Here is a 15,622-nt window from a genome sequence, read left to right on the forward strand (position 1 = left end):
ATTCTTCCCACAGCTTTCAGAATGTCAGGCCACACTGTCTAATATTTCAAACTTGAAGTGTGTTCCAAAATAAAAACAACCCAACCATAACGTTATATGCCCTGCAATTGCTCTCATTTAAAAAGCATATCTACTAAAGCGTAACTGAAAAATAGTTAAACATAGTTCTTATTAAGTATGTGATCCAGGTATACTTACAGGGGCACCCTGTGGCCCAAGTCTTCCTCTCTCTCCCGGCATTCCTCTTGGTCCCTACAAGTGACATAGAAAAAAGTCTCATGAGATATCTAACATGAGTTTATGTGATGGTTTTATTTCACTGTCTCATTCAATTTAGACACAATATAAATAAAAATGAAAAAGACCTGAGAAATAAAATAATTGATATTAAAAAGCAGTATTAAAACGTGAAAAATGTGTTTATCTATGGAGATGCAAATCCTGATACAAATGGAGGTCACACAACACGGATTTAAAGGCTAAACAGAGGAGAGTAATTGTTTATGACAGTGCTATAGGAAAGCACTGAAATCCAGGAAGGGCCGACCTCCAAATGGAGAGCCGGCTTTCCTTTGACCTGCTTTTTCTATCGGCTACCTTTCAGAATTATTTACTAGCAAATATATGCATTTTTATTTAAACATTTTCTTATTGCAATATGAAAAGGAAAGAAATAAAGAATGTGAGGATTACCAGAGGGCCCATGGCACCCATCGGACCGGTGGGACCTGCTTCACCCTAAAACAAACACATCACAGTGTGAAAAACTTCAGGACAGCTGCCAAAACGCTGCTCCCTAAAGGCGAAATTTTGAAGGCACAGTTTCAAAAAAGACATTTGAAAAGGGTGCTTCCAAAGGAAGAGCTCAGAATTTGCTTTTGTTATCTTTTCTCCAAATTAAACGAAAGTTTAATTACCATAGAAATAAAGTCTAAAGCTGGGGATTTAAACAAGACTGACATAAACTGGTACTTCTGGTCAGGGGGCACTGACATGTCCAATATATCCCAAATAACATTTTACAACACTAAAGGTAACGAGGTTAATTTTTGTAGGAAATTGAGAAATAAAAATTTTAAAACACATTTTCTATGCATATGTCTCACAGTGATGTTTTCCTCTTAAGAAAACCTTGAAACTTCTGCGCTATATTCTCTACTTAAATGAAAAACCATCACTCTGGGAAAGAAAGAATGGCTAGAAGTTGCTGGGAAAGAGTGGAGTATCCAGAAAACTTTTTATTTACCTGGCTGTTTGCTTGTTTAAGTCCCTCTCTTTTCCATATATTACCTTTTTAAAGGTTGCCCACGGCAGCTGCACCACTGCCCTGAGTCAGGGTCAGTGATGCCCACGGCAGCTGCCCTGAGTCAGGGTCAGTGATGCCCATGGCAGCCTAACTGCTGCAGTAAGTCAGGGTTAGTATGGAACAAATACCTTAGCACCAGTTGCTCCAACTTCACCTTTGGGGCCTTCAAGACCTTTGTGTCCCTGCAAAGAACAGTAGAAATTTATAAATGTTTCTGGTTTTCTTCAGTTTTCTAAAGGATAAAAAAAAAACAAAAAACAAAAACACATTTATACACAGGACCTTGTGGAGACAAGCTTTACAGATAAAATAATCGCTCAGTATTTTTCTAAACTTTGAATACTTTCGTGAAATATATTAGAAAAAATAAGATTTCACAAAAAAATGTTCTCAGCTTAAAGCATTGATCAACAAAAATATGACTTCCTAAAAAATGAATCTATGCTATAAAAACATATACTGACCCTAGACGAATTACAGGGTTTATACAGTTTTAAAAGCTATATTCTTGGGTGCAGGTTGTCCTGGAACCATTCCCCAACAAACAACAAAAAGTAAAGTAATTTGATAATGAGGACAGCAACGTTCATTCTACTCAGAATTTCAATAGCTCAAAAAGTAACTCCCCAGTATAGTATAGCTGATATTGGCCTTGCCTTTGGATGGAAGATAGAATGATCTCTACATTCCAATACAGACACATGTATAGTAGAAGGCTGATGGTAGATTATATTTGTGTACACCATATTTAATAGTCACCTACTTTTCATCTCCAGTTTAAAAAACTACTGTCCGCCAAGTTGTGCCCTTTTTGACCCAGTGTCCTCCACCTCAATCAACTCACTCACTGCCCTATGACATAATGATTCTCTCTTTCCCCAAGTGCATCCACTTTGTAGTTGAGGTCGTAAATCCAAGACTCTTCTTGCTCACCATAGCACCATCTCACCTAACACAGCCTTTTGGTAATAGAATTATATGAAATCCAAAGGAAATGTATGGTATTTACAATTTCAGTAATGCAGATGAGTATTTCAAGGACAAGTATAAAGGCAGTTGGCACAGGGAATTGCCAAGGTTCTGATTGGTTTATCCCCGGGCCCCTCTCAGTAAAACAGAGAATAAGGCAACTTACTCTGTGACCTTTCAGGCCTGGGAGACCAGGAGCACCAGGGAAGCCTCGAGCGCCCTGTGGGAAAGGTACAGAGAAACATTGTGTACATTAATAAACCTTAATAAAAACAGAAAAATGGCTTAATATGCCTTTGCCCCAAGGCAGCCGACACATCTTTTTCACCCACATATTCAAGAGAAGGACAGGATACTTTTGCCTATTAAAATGTTACTGGGGTAATCAAAACGAGGAAAGCAAGCACCCTGTTAGAAATGGAAGAGCCCAACACACAAAGATGTCGGCTAAAGAGCCAGCTGCCCATTTGCTGATACTTCACCCTCTGCTGACAAGGAACAATAAATAAATAAATAAATAAATAAACAAACAAACAAACAAATAAATATATTCATGGATCAACACGCACAGTGTGTAAATTGACTAGGTCCAGGCATAGAGAAGAAACTTCAGGAGAGGAACCTGGGGGAACACATTGGCCTGTGTTCCACTGAGCTTCGCCTGGGTGGAGGAGGTGTCCTTGTATGTAGCAAGCCAAGGGCTTCGATCATTTCTACTGTCTGAATAAGGTTGTTTATTATGATCCAGACTTTTAGAAGTTAGGGTTCAGAGCAAGCTTTGGGAAATGATGGCTGCTTGCAAAGTAAATGAGCAGCTAAAATATCCGACAGAAAATCAGGAAATGTGAGGGTACCTTTGGGTCCTGACTCAGTCATGTCTAGGTTTCTGCTAATTCTATGTCTCTTCTAGTCAAGCACATTAAAGCAGAAAAATAGAAGACATACAACCACAAATGAAACCCGGTTGAAATGATATTAAGGCTTTTTCCATATAGTGTTTTTCAGATGATAGTGATCCAGTCACTCAGTCATGCTCTTATTATTTCGACTACATATATTTGGTTTTGCATTGAATTCCTATGACCGCTGTCATTGGAAGGTTCTAGATCTTGATAGCACGGATTGGTGCCATCCACCAGCTGTCAGATTTCAACTGTGGTTATCAGTTCTAGATCTTGATAGCACGGATTGGTGCCATCCACCAGCTGTCAGATTTCAACTGTGGTTATCAGTTCTCAAATCCCTAGCACTTAGCCTTATGCTTGGTTAGTGAGCAATCAGAAAATAATCATCAGCTTGACGACAAACTGAATTAAGATTTGAATGCCTCTAGCCCAGTTGCTGTCACCAGTCCCTTCCAGCGCAGCTTCTCTTGTCCCAGTCCTTACACATATGGCAAAGTCCTTCCACTCTGCACACCATAGCCTTTACTCAATTTTACTAAATGAATAAATAAGCAATTAGACAAAAAAAAATCAGTTGATAAGATCAGAGCAATATTTTCTGTGACTTCTTGCAGGGAAAGTACCTCGGCGTTTTGAGACTACCACAGTAAGGATATACTACTCATTTCCAAAAACAATGAGGTATCGGTAATTCCTCTGTGGATGCAACCATGCTTAGAAAATCTTTCATGCTGGGCGGTGGTGGCGCACGCCTTTAATCCGAGCACTCGAGAGGCAGAGGCAGGCGGATCTCTGTGAGTTCGAGACCAGCCTGGTCTACAAGAGCTAGTTCCAGGACAGGCTCCAAAACCACAGAGAAACCCTGTCTCGAAAAAAAAAAGAACCAAAAAAAAAAAAAAGAAAATCGTTCATATCAATAAGTCCCTTAAAGGTTTTGGACCGGCATCCTCTCTCTCACACTGAGATATAACTCCCTTGACATCGAACAAGCCAGTTAGCGCACACCCGTCCAAGCCTATGGGGGAATAGCTGAGCTGTTATTTCAAATAATTAGTTAACTTCGGCTTTGACGATCGCAGGGGAAATTCCTATGTAATTACATATTCTAGTATGACAAGGAAATGAACTGGATGTTCTAATGCTCAAGAAGAATGCTCCTTCTGCTGACCCAGAGCTGTCATCAACAGCGTGAATGTGCGGGGTTGCGGTGAGCTTGCCCAGAGCATCTGTGCCGTCCTGGCTGGGTACCTCTCCTCCCCACGGAGATGCACGCTGTTAGCACAGGCCATGGAGGAAAAGGTCATCTGTCCTGGGTGCTAACCCTCACGCCTTTGCCGTATACCCCAGGAAGATAGGGGAGCAGAGGATAAAAAGAGGAAGATAGGGGATTGGTTTCATAATTAAAACTAAATCATCCTTAGAGCCCTATAAATCTCAGTTAAAGATCAACATCCCTCTGTTAAAAAAAAAAAGAAAAGATCTCAGTAATGAACCTCATCAATTTTTGGAAAGTAAAGAGAGAGTCATGCAGTATCAGGTGGCTGTATTAAGTGCAGAAACATTAGGGAATAACAGGAACGAAATGAAGGCCCTGAGTTCAGCGAGGGGCTGCTGGGCGAGAGAAACTCTACGCACTGACATTCTTGAGGAGGATTTTTGCTCCTTCGGTCTCTAATTCTCTCCATTCTGGTCTAGCACACCCTTTAAAGAAGCTAAACAAAGCAACGTGGGGCCACAAACAGGCAGATTTGGAAGCCGCTCAAGGTTCCGGATCTCCAAATCCGGTGGAGCGGGCTGACACGTGTGTTCCTTGAATGAGTAAAGGGAGAACGAAACAGCTGTGTTAGGGCAGCCTGGCCATGGACGCGTCTTCTCCTGAGATTTTAGGACCCAGCCTACTAATAAAGGATATCAGGCAACATTAGGACTTGGTGAGCAGCCAAAGGAGCAGCCTGTCCACAGTTTAGCCCCCAGCTGATTGAAAACACACACGAGGCAACAACCTCAAGCCGGTGCTTCCGTTCGACGGGCTGCTATACAATAAAAATATTTGGAGATCAACAAAACTCAGGTGTTATGGATTATAAGTAGGTCACTTTGGTGACTTCTTAATTGTGGAAATTTTGAGTTTTGGGAGTATCCATGAGAGTTATAGTTATGACCCAATTGTTTGGCTCCAGGGTTTGCATCTGGCGCCAATACAATTCTGGGAACTGGGATTCACTGTAATGCTGCTGGCAGAACGTCCCTCCACATCTGCATTTCGACAGAAGACGATAACGCTTGGGTGTCTTCATTTACCCGGTGTCTAATACATGTGTGTACAATGCGCGGCAAGTTTCGCATTCTTTATTTTTGTGTCACTATATTGATCATGAACTTACCGGTGACCCTGAGAATCCCACTTCGCCAGTATTGCCATTCCTTCCAGGTTCACCCTTTACAGGAAAAAGGGGGTGAGAAGTGTAGAGATTAAATACCCTTCTCTGAGATTGCATGATAAAGTGCAGACAGAAAAACCTGTACAGATTGATTTTTTGTGTGTGTGTGTTAAACTGCAAACAGTGTAGAAACAGAACCCAGGTTTGATTTCTGGTCACATTTAACCCTGCAATTCAGTTTATCATGCTTCTTTGAAGTTGCTAGGAAGAATAAATGGATGCAGAGCATCCTGCTCTGATCTAGCTGTTTTCAGAACATCACAATTTACATGCAGAGGGATGGGATACAGCTCGAAACAGAGACCCTGTTTATCATGCACAATTCCCCAAGTTGATCCCTAACACAACAAAAATTAAAATAAAATAAGCATTTGTTATATGTTCAGGTTAACTCATCTTCCCAGCCTTCTAAAACACACACACACACACACACACACACACACAAATTGTTTATTTTCAAAGATAAATCTTAATAAAAAATCCTGGAGAATTCAGGAAAGATAATATCTAGTAATTTAACACTCTCATAATAAAGAGTCCTTTCAGGTTTTGGAGAATTTAACCTGTGTCCTCAAGTTTAGAGTGGATTTGATGGGATGAGGTGATGAAAGGGAATTGGGGTGGAATTTTCACCTGACCCATGCAGCTCAGAGTTAGCCTCGTCTACACTCCAAAGCAATGGGAAACTTACATCTTCTCCAGGTTTCCCAGGGGGTCCCTCTGGTCCACGGGCACCAATTGGACCCTAAGAAGAAAGCAAAACAAAAACCAAAGAATATTCACCTCCTCCTTCCAACGCTATTCAAATCCTATTGAGACAATGGAAAGATATATCAAACAGCATTACTAATGTTTTATTATCTGTATGTCTCAGATCTTGTGCTTGGCAATAGAGATGTTGAATTGCACAAATCTATGTATCCATACTTTGCACAACACTCAAGTTCCTGGGTTAAAATACTGTGACTTGGAAACATAGAACTTAAGTATAATCCATAGCACAGGACCTCAGGGATCATCATTTCTTGCTACGTTATTGTGGCCTAAGAGAACAAATACCCCACAACACCTCATAGAGGTAGAGCCCGAAGAAAAGGGCTGACACATTCATTCCACACTCACCATTGGTCCAGGCTCGCCAGGCTCACCGGGAGGTCCTGATGGCCCGACGCCACCCTAAAATTCAGAACGAGCGATAAATGAACCAAAGGAAAACAGAATACCAAATTCTGCATTCTTAACAATGCATAGGGGGTTGCTCTCTGCCTCTTTCCAGGTATGGAATATCAAGTAAATTACTGAATCAGATTATAATGCAGTTTCACAATCTCAAAAATCAGGTTAATATTAGAACTAGGTTTATTGGCCTATTTAGATAAAGGAGTCCTCAAATAGGGCTGGTGCAGAATGGGTACTCGATCAATAGTATTTAGCATCATCATCATCATCATCATCATCAACCACCTCACCGTTATCAACTCCCTCTCTGTTCAGCAATGTAATGAAGTCAAGTCCATACAGCTGATCATGACAATGAGATGACCTCGACCAAGCTAAAGATGTTTCCTTTTGAAGCATTCTTAGCCAATGCCTATTAGATCGTTACAAGGAGCCAAAGAGTTCTACTTCATAGTTCTACTAGCATTTGATAGGTGTGGAAAGAAAGTATATAGTATTAGGATCTTACAGATTCCACAAAATAACTACCTTGGCCTTACTTTATAATAATACTAATTGGAAACGGCCTTTTGTTATCTGATCGTAAAGTCTGAGAGTCGGCAATAATCAGTTGCGGAAATCATCATAACATCAGATGATGTTCTATTGTTTTAGAACCAAGGATACATGGATCCTAGTGTCAGAGGTCAATCACTTAGAGAAATCAGATGATGCACATTGACGACCATTGAGACACTCGGAGGGCTAGGGAGACAGCTCAGTGGATAAGCATTTGCTACGCAGGCATGACGAGGATCAGAGTGTGGAAACCCAACACATGGAGAGCCGGGCAGATAGACAGCCAGCCTGTGATCCTCGTGCCGGGGAGGGGGACAGGAACAGGGCATCTCTGGGGCCCTCCAGCCAGATGACTGGTTAAACTGGTGAGCTACCAGTTCAGTAAGAGACCCTGCCTGCAAGAGAGAGACTGCCCCAAGAACTAAAGCAGAGAGCGACCAAAAAAGACATATGTCTTCAGTCTCTGGTGTGCGCTCTCTCTCTCTCTCTCTCTCTCTCTCTCCCTCCTTCCCTCCCTCCCTCCATCCTTCCTTCCCTCCATCCCTCCTTCCATCTCTGTCTCTCTCTTTCTGTCTCTCTGTGTGTGTCTTTCTCTCTGTGTCTCTGTCTCTGTCTCTCTCTCTCTCTCTCTCTCTCTCTCCCTACCTACCTACCTCCTTCCCTCTCTTTCTCTGTCTCTCTCTCTGTCTCTCTCTTTCTGTCTGTGTGTGTGTGTCTTTCTCTCTGTGTCTCTGTCTCTGTCTCTGTCTCTCTCTCTCTCTCTCACACACACACACACATACACACACACGTTATCAAGAAACTTTGAAAAAGAAAGCTGCCCATGCTTCTAAGTGGGTGAGGATTGTTTGGTAGATGCCATTCCAAGTGATAATTACACAGTTTAATGTTCTACCCCAAGTAGTCATGAAACGTGAACCTTATTTGTGCTCTTTCTTTATGTTGTAGTATATAATTTCACTGTAAAAAAAAATACTTACTTGCTGTCCTTGTAAACCTTGAGGTCCCCTTGGGCCAACAGGACCCTTCAAAACAAGTGAGAAGAAAAGTTACTTCATATTCAAGTCACATTATATTTATTTTAGATTTATTAATTTTATTGGCTGTGTATGAGTGGTTTGCTCATGTGTATCCAGGTACACCATATATGTGCCTGGTGTTCTGGGAGGTCATAAGTGGGTATTATATCCTCTGGAACTGGAGTTGTGAACCACCAGGAGGGTGCTAAGAATCAAACCTGGGTTCTTGGCAAGAATAGCTACTCTTTTATTATTATTATTATTATTATCATATTACACACACACACACACATAGTCCCAGATGTGACTTGTTCCATTTGTATAAGGTTACTTGCATGCATGTTTTCAAGACTGGCCATTTGGTAATAAATAACCAATTGTTGTGCTTTTCCCTGAGGTGTTTTTTTTTTTCCCCTCTTAAGAATAGCTACTCTTAATAGTTGAGCGACCTCTTCAGTTCCACAACTCATGCTTTTAAAATGGTGAATGTGTCTTAGAATCTGGGAAGCGACACTTTACTAGAGGACCATACTGACATGACCTTGGATTTGCTTTTCTGGGAGGCAGATGCACTCAGGGCGATTAAATTTGACTGACGTGTGTGATGATTTCACCGTGTAGTCTCTTTGCCATAAACACGCCTGTGCACACCCAGTGTCTTTATGACAAGGGCCCACAGATGAGCAAGTGGGAGATTCTGATAAAGCACAACATCTGAAGAGGAAAAATCTTGGCACCCACACAGCACTTACAGATAGCCCGTGTGATGTTTCCGCTCTAGGGAGGGCTGGCTTAAATACCAAGCTAAGTCAACAGTTTATGAAACCAGCAATACCGGCCAGATCATTTTCAATGTCAGTTTAAATTATCGGGGAATTGGGTTTTCTGGAACATTTCTTTCTTTCACAACACATATTAAAAAGCATAAGCACAGGCTTCTCTCATCTAAACATGAAGTGATTCCCCTGAAGCGAAGGGGAGGCACTGGGAAGTGAAAACTTAGGGAGGTTTTAACTCCATATGAGAAAAATGAAACTTCATGTCAAACCTTATAAATAAAATCAGTTTAGCTAAAGTAAATCTCAATCGAGTAAATGCTGCTAAATTCAGTTTATTTCATTCTAGGTTTTAGCTACTAAGGAGAAAAAACACCTTTAAAAATAAGAAATTTGAAAAATGGCCACTTTGGGAGACAGAGACAATGACTCGGAAAGGAGAAAAGTGGGAAATTCAAAAAGGAATATCAAATTGTGTGCATGTATAAAAACAACATAAGGGGGGCTGGAGAGATAGCTCAGTGGTTAAGAGCACAGACTGCTCTTCCAGAGGACCCGGGTTCAATTCCCAGCACCCACATGGCACTCACAACTGTCTGAAGATCAGTTCCAGGAGATCTGACACTTCACACCAATGCACATAAAATAAAGTTAAATAAACCATAAAAATGTTTTTTTAAAAAAAAACAACATAAGGAAACTCATTATTATGTACAATCAATATAAGTTAAGAAAACATTAATTTTAATTAAAATTTTAAATTAAAGGACTAAAAATAAACACAGTTTGATAAGATAGTCGTAGGGAAATGAATGTAATTTAAATTTAAATATATAAAACATTAGATATCTCAGAAAACTATCACAAAACAAGCAGTAAACAGTGATTTGGAAGACATGCAAATCATGTTTGAGGTAGCCTAAAGCTGGCCTTAAAGATGGGTAGAGGGCTGGATATCTATGAGGTGTGACTTTATTTTGCATTGTCTGAGATTTCATTAACATGGACCAGTTTTGAATTATTCAGTTCAAAAGGCATTGAAGAATTGGTGTGAAGAGTGTTAGTTCACACTGTGTGTCTGGAATCCTTTATATCGCCAAGTTAAAAATCAGTCCACGAAGCTGGAAAATTCACAGGGCCAAAGACGAAAGAGGAATAGCCAGGGAAGCAGAGCTGCTAGACTATGGATGTCCGGTCAAAGAATGCTAGGTCAGTGGGAACTCATAAAGATGGAAATGACCCAGCATTTGTTTGAGAAATCAAACAAGTCAGGGTTTCAAATCGACACTATAAAAATAATAAATACAATTTTCCTATAAAGAAATAGTCTCTTTGATGGTAGTCATGTCCTCTTCCTTAAGTGCGAAATGAAATATGCAGACAGATGTTGACTGATGCTCACAAATAATACATAAGGGTATGACTGGAACATTCCTGGACTTTCAACTCACACACGGCAGGACTTGCAAAATAAACTAAATGTCTTGATAAGTGTGTTCTAAAATACTCTAATTTTATTTATATTAATAAAATGTGTGTATTTTGTGTGCATATGTGTGTGAACGGTTGTGTGTGTATGTGTTTGTATGTGTGTATGTATATGCTTACGTTAATGTGTGCATATATGTCCATGTGTGTATGTGTTTGTGTATGTAGGTGTATATGAGCATCTGTATGTATTTCTGTGTATGTTGTGCTTCTGTGTGTATGTGTATAGATGTTTGTGTGTGCATATATGTGTGTGTCGGTGTAGGTGTGTATGAGTGTGCGTTTGTGTTTCTGTGAATGTCTGTGCTTCTGTGTCTGTTAGTATGTGCATCTGTGTGTGTTTCTCACTGTGTGTGTGTGTGTGTGTACTTGAGTGTCACGGTGCACACGTGAAAGTCAAAAGAGTCTAGTCTCTCCTACCGTATGTTTCTTGGGGGTTGATCTCAAATCAGCAGGCGTGGCAGCTGTCGCCTTCACCAGCTGAGCCCCCTCATTTGCTTACAATTTTATCTAACTCACTCAAGCTTCCCCATTTAGAAGTCTCTTTCAACTAATACTTTACCAGTAAACTGTGTGCTTACCACAGAGCCAGGCATGAGTCCCACTTGACTCCCAAGTCCCGATTTTTCATCTAGTCCTGCCATCTGAGCTGAAAAGGGCTGTGAAAGGTAAGCGTTGACATTATTTACACTGTAAAAGATGTGTATCGCCACACTTCTAACGGTGAAAAACGTGCCCACTCCGCTTTCTCTACCAGACTCCTCTAAGCGCCGTTCTGAATATTTGACTTTAATACGTGGGGAAGAATTCAAGCTGCTTTTCGGTGTGCGTGCGTTTGATGGACTATTCTTCCCCCAGGGTGTTTTCTCCATATGTTATTTCAGAAAACCTGCTGTAACCCAGGCACACGAATCTTGACAGGTTCTCAGCTGCCTGCCACAGATCTGATGTCTTCATCTGGCTCTCTCCCACCCAGAACATGCTTGTAACAGAGCAAAGCTTAAAGGATGTACTTTAAATATTTATCCTAAAGATGCCAGATTCCATTTCAGAATATTTTAACTAGATGGGGTTTTTTATTGACTCATGGAAAGAAACCTAAAAGTTGCTTTTCTGTAAGTTGACAAAATTGTTATAATCCTTTCAGTAAATCTCTGATTATTGAAGAAGTGGAAATCGTTTTACTTATTCTCTGGTATTTTTTTAAATGCTCTGGCAATTAAACTGACTAAAACTATTCATCTATTTTTCAGCAGCTTTATTAATTAATTTATTAATTTTAGTGGGAAATAAGTATGTTGTTCAACATATAAACAGATTGTTCCTTTTTTTATTAGTTGGTAAGCAAATGCATGAACAGTTGCAATACACTAGTAGTCTTCGCACTCATCAGGTGGCTTTTCCTATGCAGTAAACCCCGAGTGCCATCTGCAGCCACCAAGAGTTCAACGGGGCAGACAAATTTATTTGATTAAAGAAGAAAATTAAAATATAAGAAATATGTTTAATGCTACTATGGCTTGATATAGCTTCCCCAACACACCCTAATGCCTTGGGTTATAACCTTGGTCCCCAGTGCAATGTTCACAGGTGGAGTATTGGGAAGTAACTGGACCATGGAACTTCCCAATGAATTCACTCACCAATGGAGTCATAAGTCAAAAGCATGGGTTGGGAGGAGGTAGAAACATTCAGACGTGAGATCTAGCTGCATGAAATTATCTAAGTCACTGCAAATATATTTTGGAGAACTCTTCCTTTATTTGTCGTCTCCCTGGCCATGGAGAAGGGGAATGTTTGCTCTCTCAATGTTAGGCCATGATGCTCTACCCCACACAGGCCCAGAAACAAGGGAGCCAGCAGCCATGGATGGAAACTTCTCACACTGTGAACCAATCATCTCCCCTGTAAACTGTTTCTCACTAGCATCTGTCATGGTGACAAAAATGTCTGCCCCAAGAGTCTGTACAACCTCGTGTTCTTTCCATCACCACAAATATGGCATCCTCTCTTGGGAGGATGCAGGTTTGGTTTTGGGAGCCTGGGGAACAGCAGGACAGAGAGGTGTGTTCTTCAGTTCATTGTATGAGCATTGCAGTGTTTGTTCTCTCAGCACCCCCAGAAAAAAAGCGAGGGTTTTGGGGTCTGGAACTACCGCTGGAGAACAAATAATTTGATGCAAACCTTGAGAAAAGGATGCTTTGGATTTTCCAGCAATTCCTTGTGGATTTATAAGTTTCACTGTTGTTCCCAGTAGATCTGCATTCATGCCACAGGTTCAGAGTAAAGTATAAACTTCTGAACGGATACAGTCTGACACCATCAGGCTGAATTCACGATTTGTGAATCACCTAACTGTTACACACAACTCACCCTGCTCATTCCATCAGGCCCTGGGTGAGAGGGATGTCCAGGAGGCCCTGGGGCACCGGGTTGACCAGGAACACCTGGCTCTCCATCAATTCCCTGAGGACCACGAGGACCCTAGGAAAGAAAACCACTGGATGTTAGAATCACTTTCAAATAGGTGCTCAATAGGAAGCTAAATGCACAGACTTGGAGAAGGCAACCATGGTCATTATAACAGACAATCTAAACACTGTCAATTTCCCCACTGATCAGAGCTTCTGTCACCGAGACACAGTCTTGGTAAGAATTTTATTTGACGTGTTAAATCTTAGAATAATTCAAAAATCATGTCACCTCAGCATCAGTCTAGAATGAGGTTTATTTGATGAGATTTTCTTGCTTACGTATATTTAATAAACAGTTTCTAAATGTATCTGTCTGGTATTACAGTTACCTGTAAATGTGCCTGCTTATCCTGTTTTTCACCCTATCTTCTCCTAAAATGCAAAAGCCCTGGATAGAGTTTGTGGGTCTATTTCATCTTCCAAATTGCATGAGGCTTGCAGAATTTCTGGTACACAGTGGACACTCAATACTGTGGATAACATTTGCACACTTCACTCTTCTTTACTTTAAGCCTGGCATGTCTTATTTTCCTTCCCACGCAAGCGGTCAGCCAAACGAATGAGACATGAGAGGCCAGGTCTCAGAGAAGTGAACAATGACCTTTCCCGCCAAGTCCCACCCTTTCCCTAACGCATATTCTGAGGGCAACGTGGGGAAGAGCCACGTCCTCAGGGCTGGAAAAGCTCCGTTTCCCAGCTTCATCATTCCCATGAGGCTCGCACATGCGTGTGTGTGTGTGTGTGTGTGTGTGTGCGCGCGCGCTTGTACGTCTAAAAATCTTACGCTCTCATAGGAGAGGAACAAAGAAGTCACAAGATAATTTGAATTTTATCAGTATATATGGGCAACGAGTAAAGTGGTAGTTTGATGTTTAATAGTAAAAAAGCTTCTAATTCTTAGCCAAGAGAGTAGCTCTACCTGGCCCACAGTCAGCAACTCAAAGGTAAATCCACAATGCAGCCCAGAAGGCTGGACAAGCCGAAGAAGCTGATCCATATTTTTCTGGAGTTGGCCAAATAACACTTATGTCATTGAACTGAAAGAAAAAATGGCCTAGGAAATCCAAAGCATGATTTCTTAGAAAAAACATTCTTATATTTGAAAAAAATCAGTCCCCTTCTTGCCCCTCGCCCACTGGCAAGTCACTACTCTCTCTGGTGCGTTATCAGGTTTACTTCCGCTGTCATCTTCGCCCCCGGATCACAGAGTGTGGCAGGCACCCTGCTCCAGAGTAGCCTTTAGCTTCATCAGAGTGCTTTTCCCCCCAAAAGCCAACTGCTCAGTACAAACTATTATTATAAACAGAAACTTAAAACAGAAACAAAATGCTTACTCTCCAAATGTTTCCAAAATAAATGGAAATTTCTATTTGCTTTGTGTATGAATAGAAAGAGATCTGGTTAATAGGATTTCTTGGGATTGTTACTGTATTCGCTGGTTAAGCCTGATCGGATACCAAGCAAGGTCTGGCCTGAAGAGAACCTACATTTTTGCTGAAGTCCAATTTCTTCTGTATTTTCCTGGAATTCTCTCTAAATATCGCTTGTATGTGTTGGTCTATCAGAACTTGAAAATTAAGTAAATAAACACTTGCGAAAATTTTCTAAGACGAAGTGAATGTAAACCATTTAAGGACAATAAGAATACAATGTAGACGGTTTAGTGACTAAAAACTAAAAATGAACTAGAATTGGTAACCCATTCAAATGCATATTTTCAATTAAACTTAATCACATCATTTGTGTGTTAAAGTAAGTAAATGTTCTGTTCCATCCTTTTCTCCCATCCTCCCAGAAGACGCTCGGGCAGCACGCTGCATAAAAGTACTTGCAGATGGCCACTAGGTGGCGAACTTTCAACGTCCACATGAAGAAAACAGCGGACACTCTTCACTTTTCCCTGCTTGTCATTTTTAGTCTGTGGTGACACCTGGAGCGCTAAACGCATTGAAACCACTAATACCAGCGAAGTAGCTCGATAGAACAGCAAAGAGCGCACGAGAGGATGAGAACATGAGATTTAGTCCCCTGATGCGGCCACAGCTGGTTTGGGCACTACCATCCACCTGTATGCAATCTACCCACACTGCCAGCTCGATTCTAGAAGCCTGAGCGCTTCGTCCTCCGTTTGGTTTAATGTGTGGATGCTTTTAGAGAAAACTAGGCTGTAAGATTTCAGAACGATCTGACCTACAATAGATTCCACTCCTACTTATACGTCCAGAGTCACGTGTTGCCTCCTTGCTCATCTATTCCTTCCACGTATATCCCGACAAATGCATATTTGGATACTTAAAATTCCATTGAAAATTAAGTTTTAGTAGCTACAATTAGAGATAAAAATTAAACAACACAAATGTTTCCTGACCGAAATAAGGGGTAATGACAGCACAAAAACATAATCCAGTTTCTCAATATATGAAACATCTTAGATTTTATGGTGGGTGTAAGAAAGCGTACACTTAACAAGAAAAGAATATACCTCGTATGCAAGTAGATAATGAGAT

The 15,622-nt window shown here is 40.9% G+C and overlaps 1 protein-coding gene across 1 annotated transcript in view; it reads right to left on the reverse strand.

Moving 5' to 3' along the window:
• Positions 1-15,622, reverse strand: part of LOC121458966 (collagen alpha-2(V) chain) — a 124,495-nt gene that overhangs the window by 39,719 nt on the left and 69,154 nt on the right. Inside the window, exons 7-16 of the mRNA XM_041668410.1 lie at positions 13,015-13,125; positions 11,223-11,300; positions 8,339-8,383; positions 6,744-6,797; positions 6,313-6,366; positions 5,565-5,618; positions 2,442-2,495; positions 1,435-1,488; positions 694-738; positions 199-252 (exon numbers count right to left, since the gene is read on the reverse strand). Coding sequence (XP_041524344.1) covers positions 199-252; positions 694-738; positions 1,435-1,488; positions 2,442-2,495; positions 5,565-5,618; positions 6,313-6,366; positions 6,744-6,797; positions 8,339-8,383; positions 11,223-11,300; positions 13,015-13,125 — 603 coding nt within the window. The remainder of the gene's footprint in view (positions 1-198; positions 253-693; positions 739-1,434; positions 1,489-2,441; positions 2,496-5,564; positions 5,619-6,312; positions 6,367-6,743; positions 6,798-8,338; positions 8,384-11,222; positions 11,301-13,014; positions 13,126-15,622) is intronic.

This window comes from Microtus oregoni, unplaced genomic scaffold (genome assembly GCF_018167655.1).
Source record: "Microtus oregoni isolate MIOR12 unplaced genomic scaffold, Mior012 000018F_ref0000195, whole genome shotgun sequence".
In the NCBI taxonomy this organism is placed as follows: domain Eukaryota; kingdom Metazoa; phylum Chordata; class Mammalia; order Rodentia; family Cricetidae; genus Microtus; species Microtus oregoni.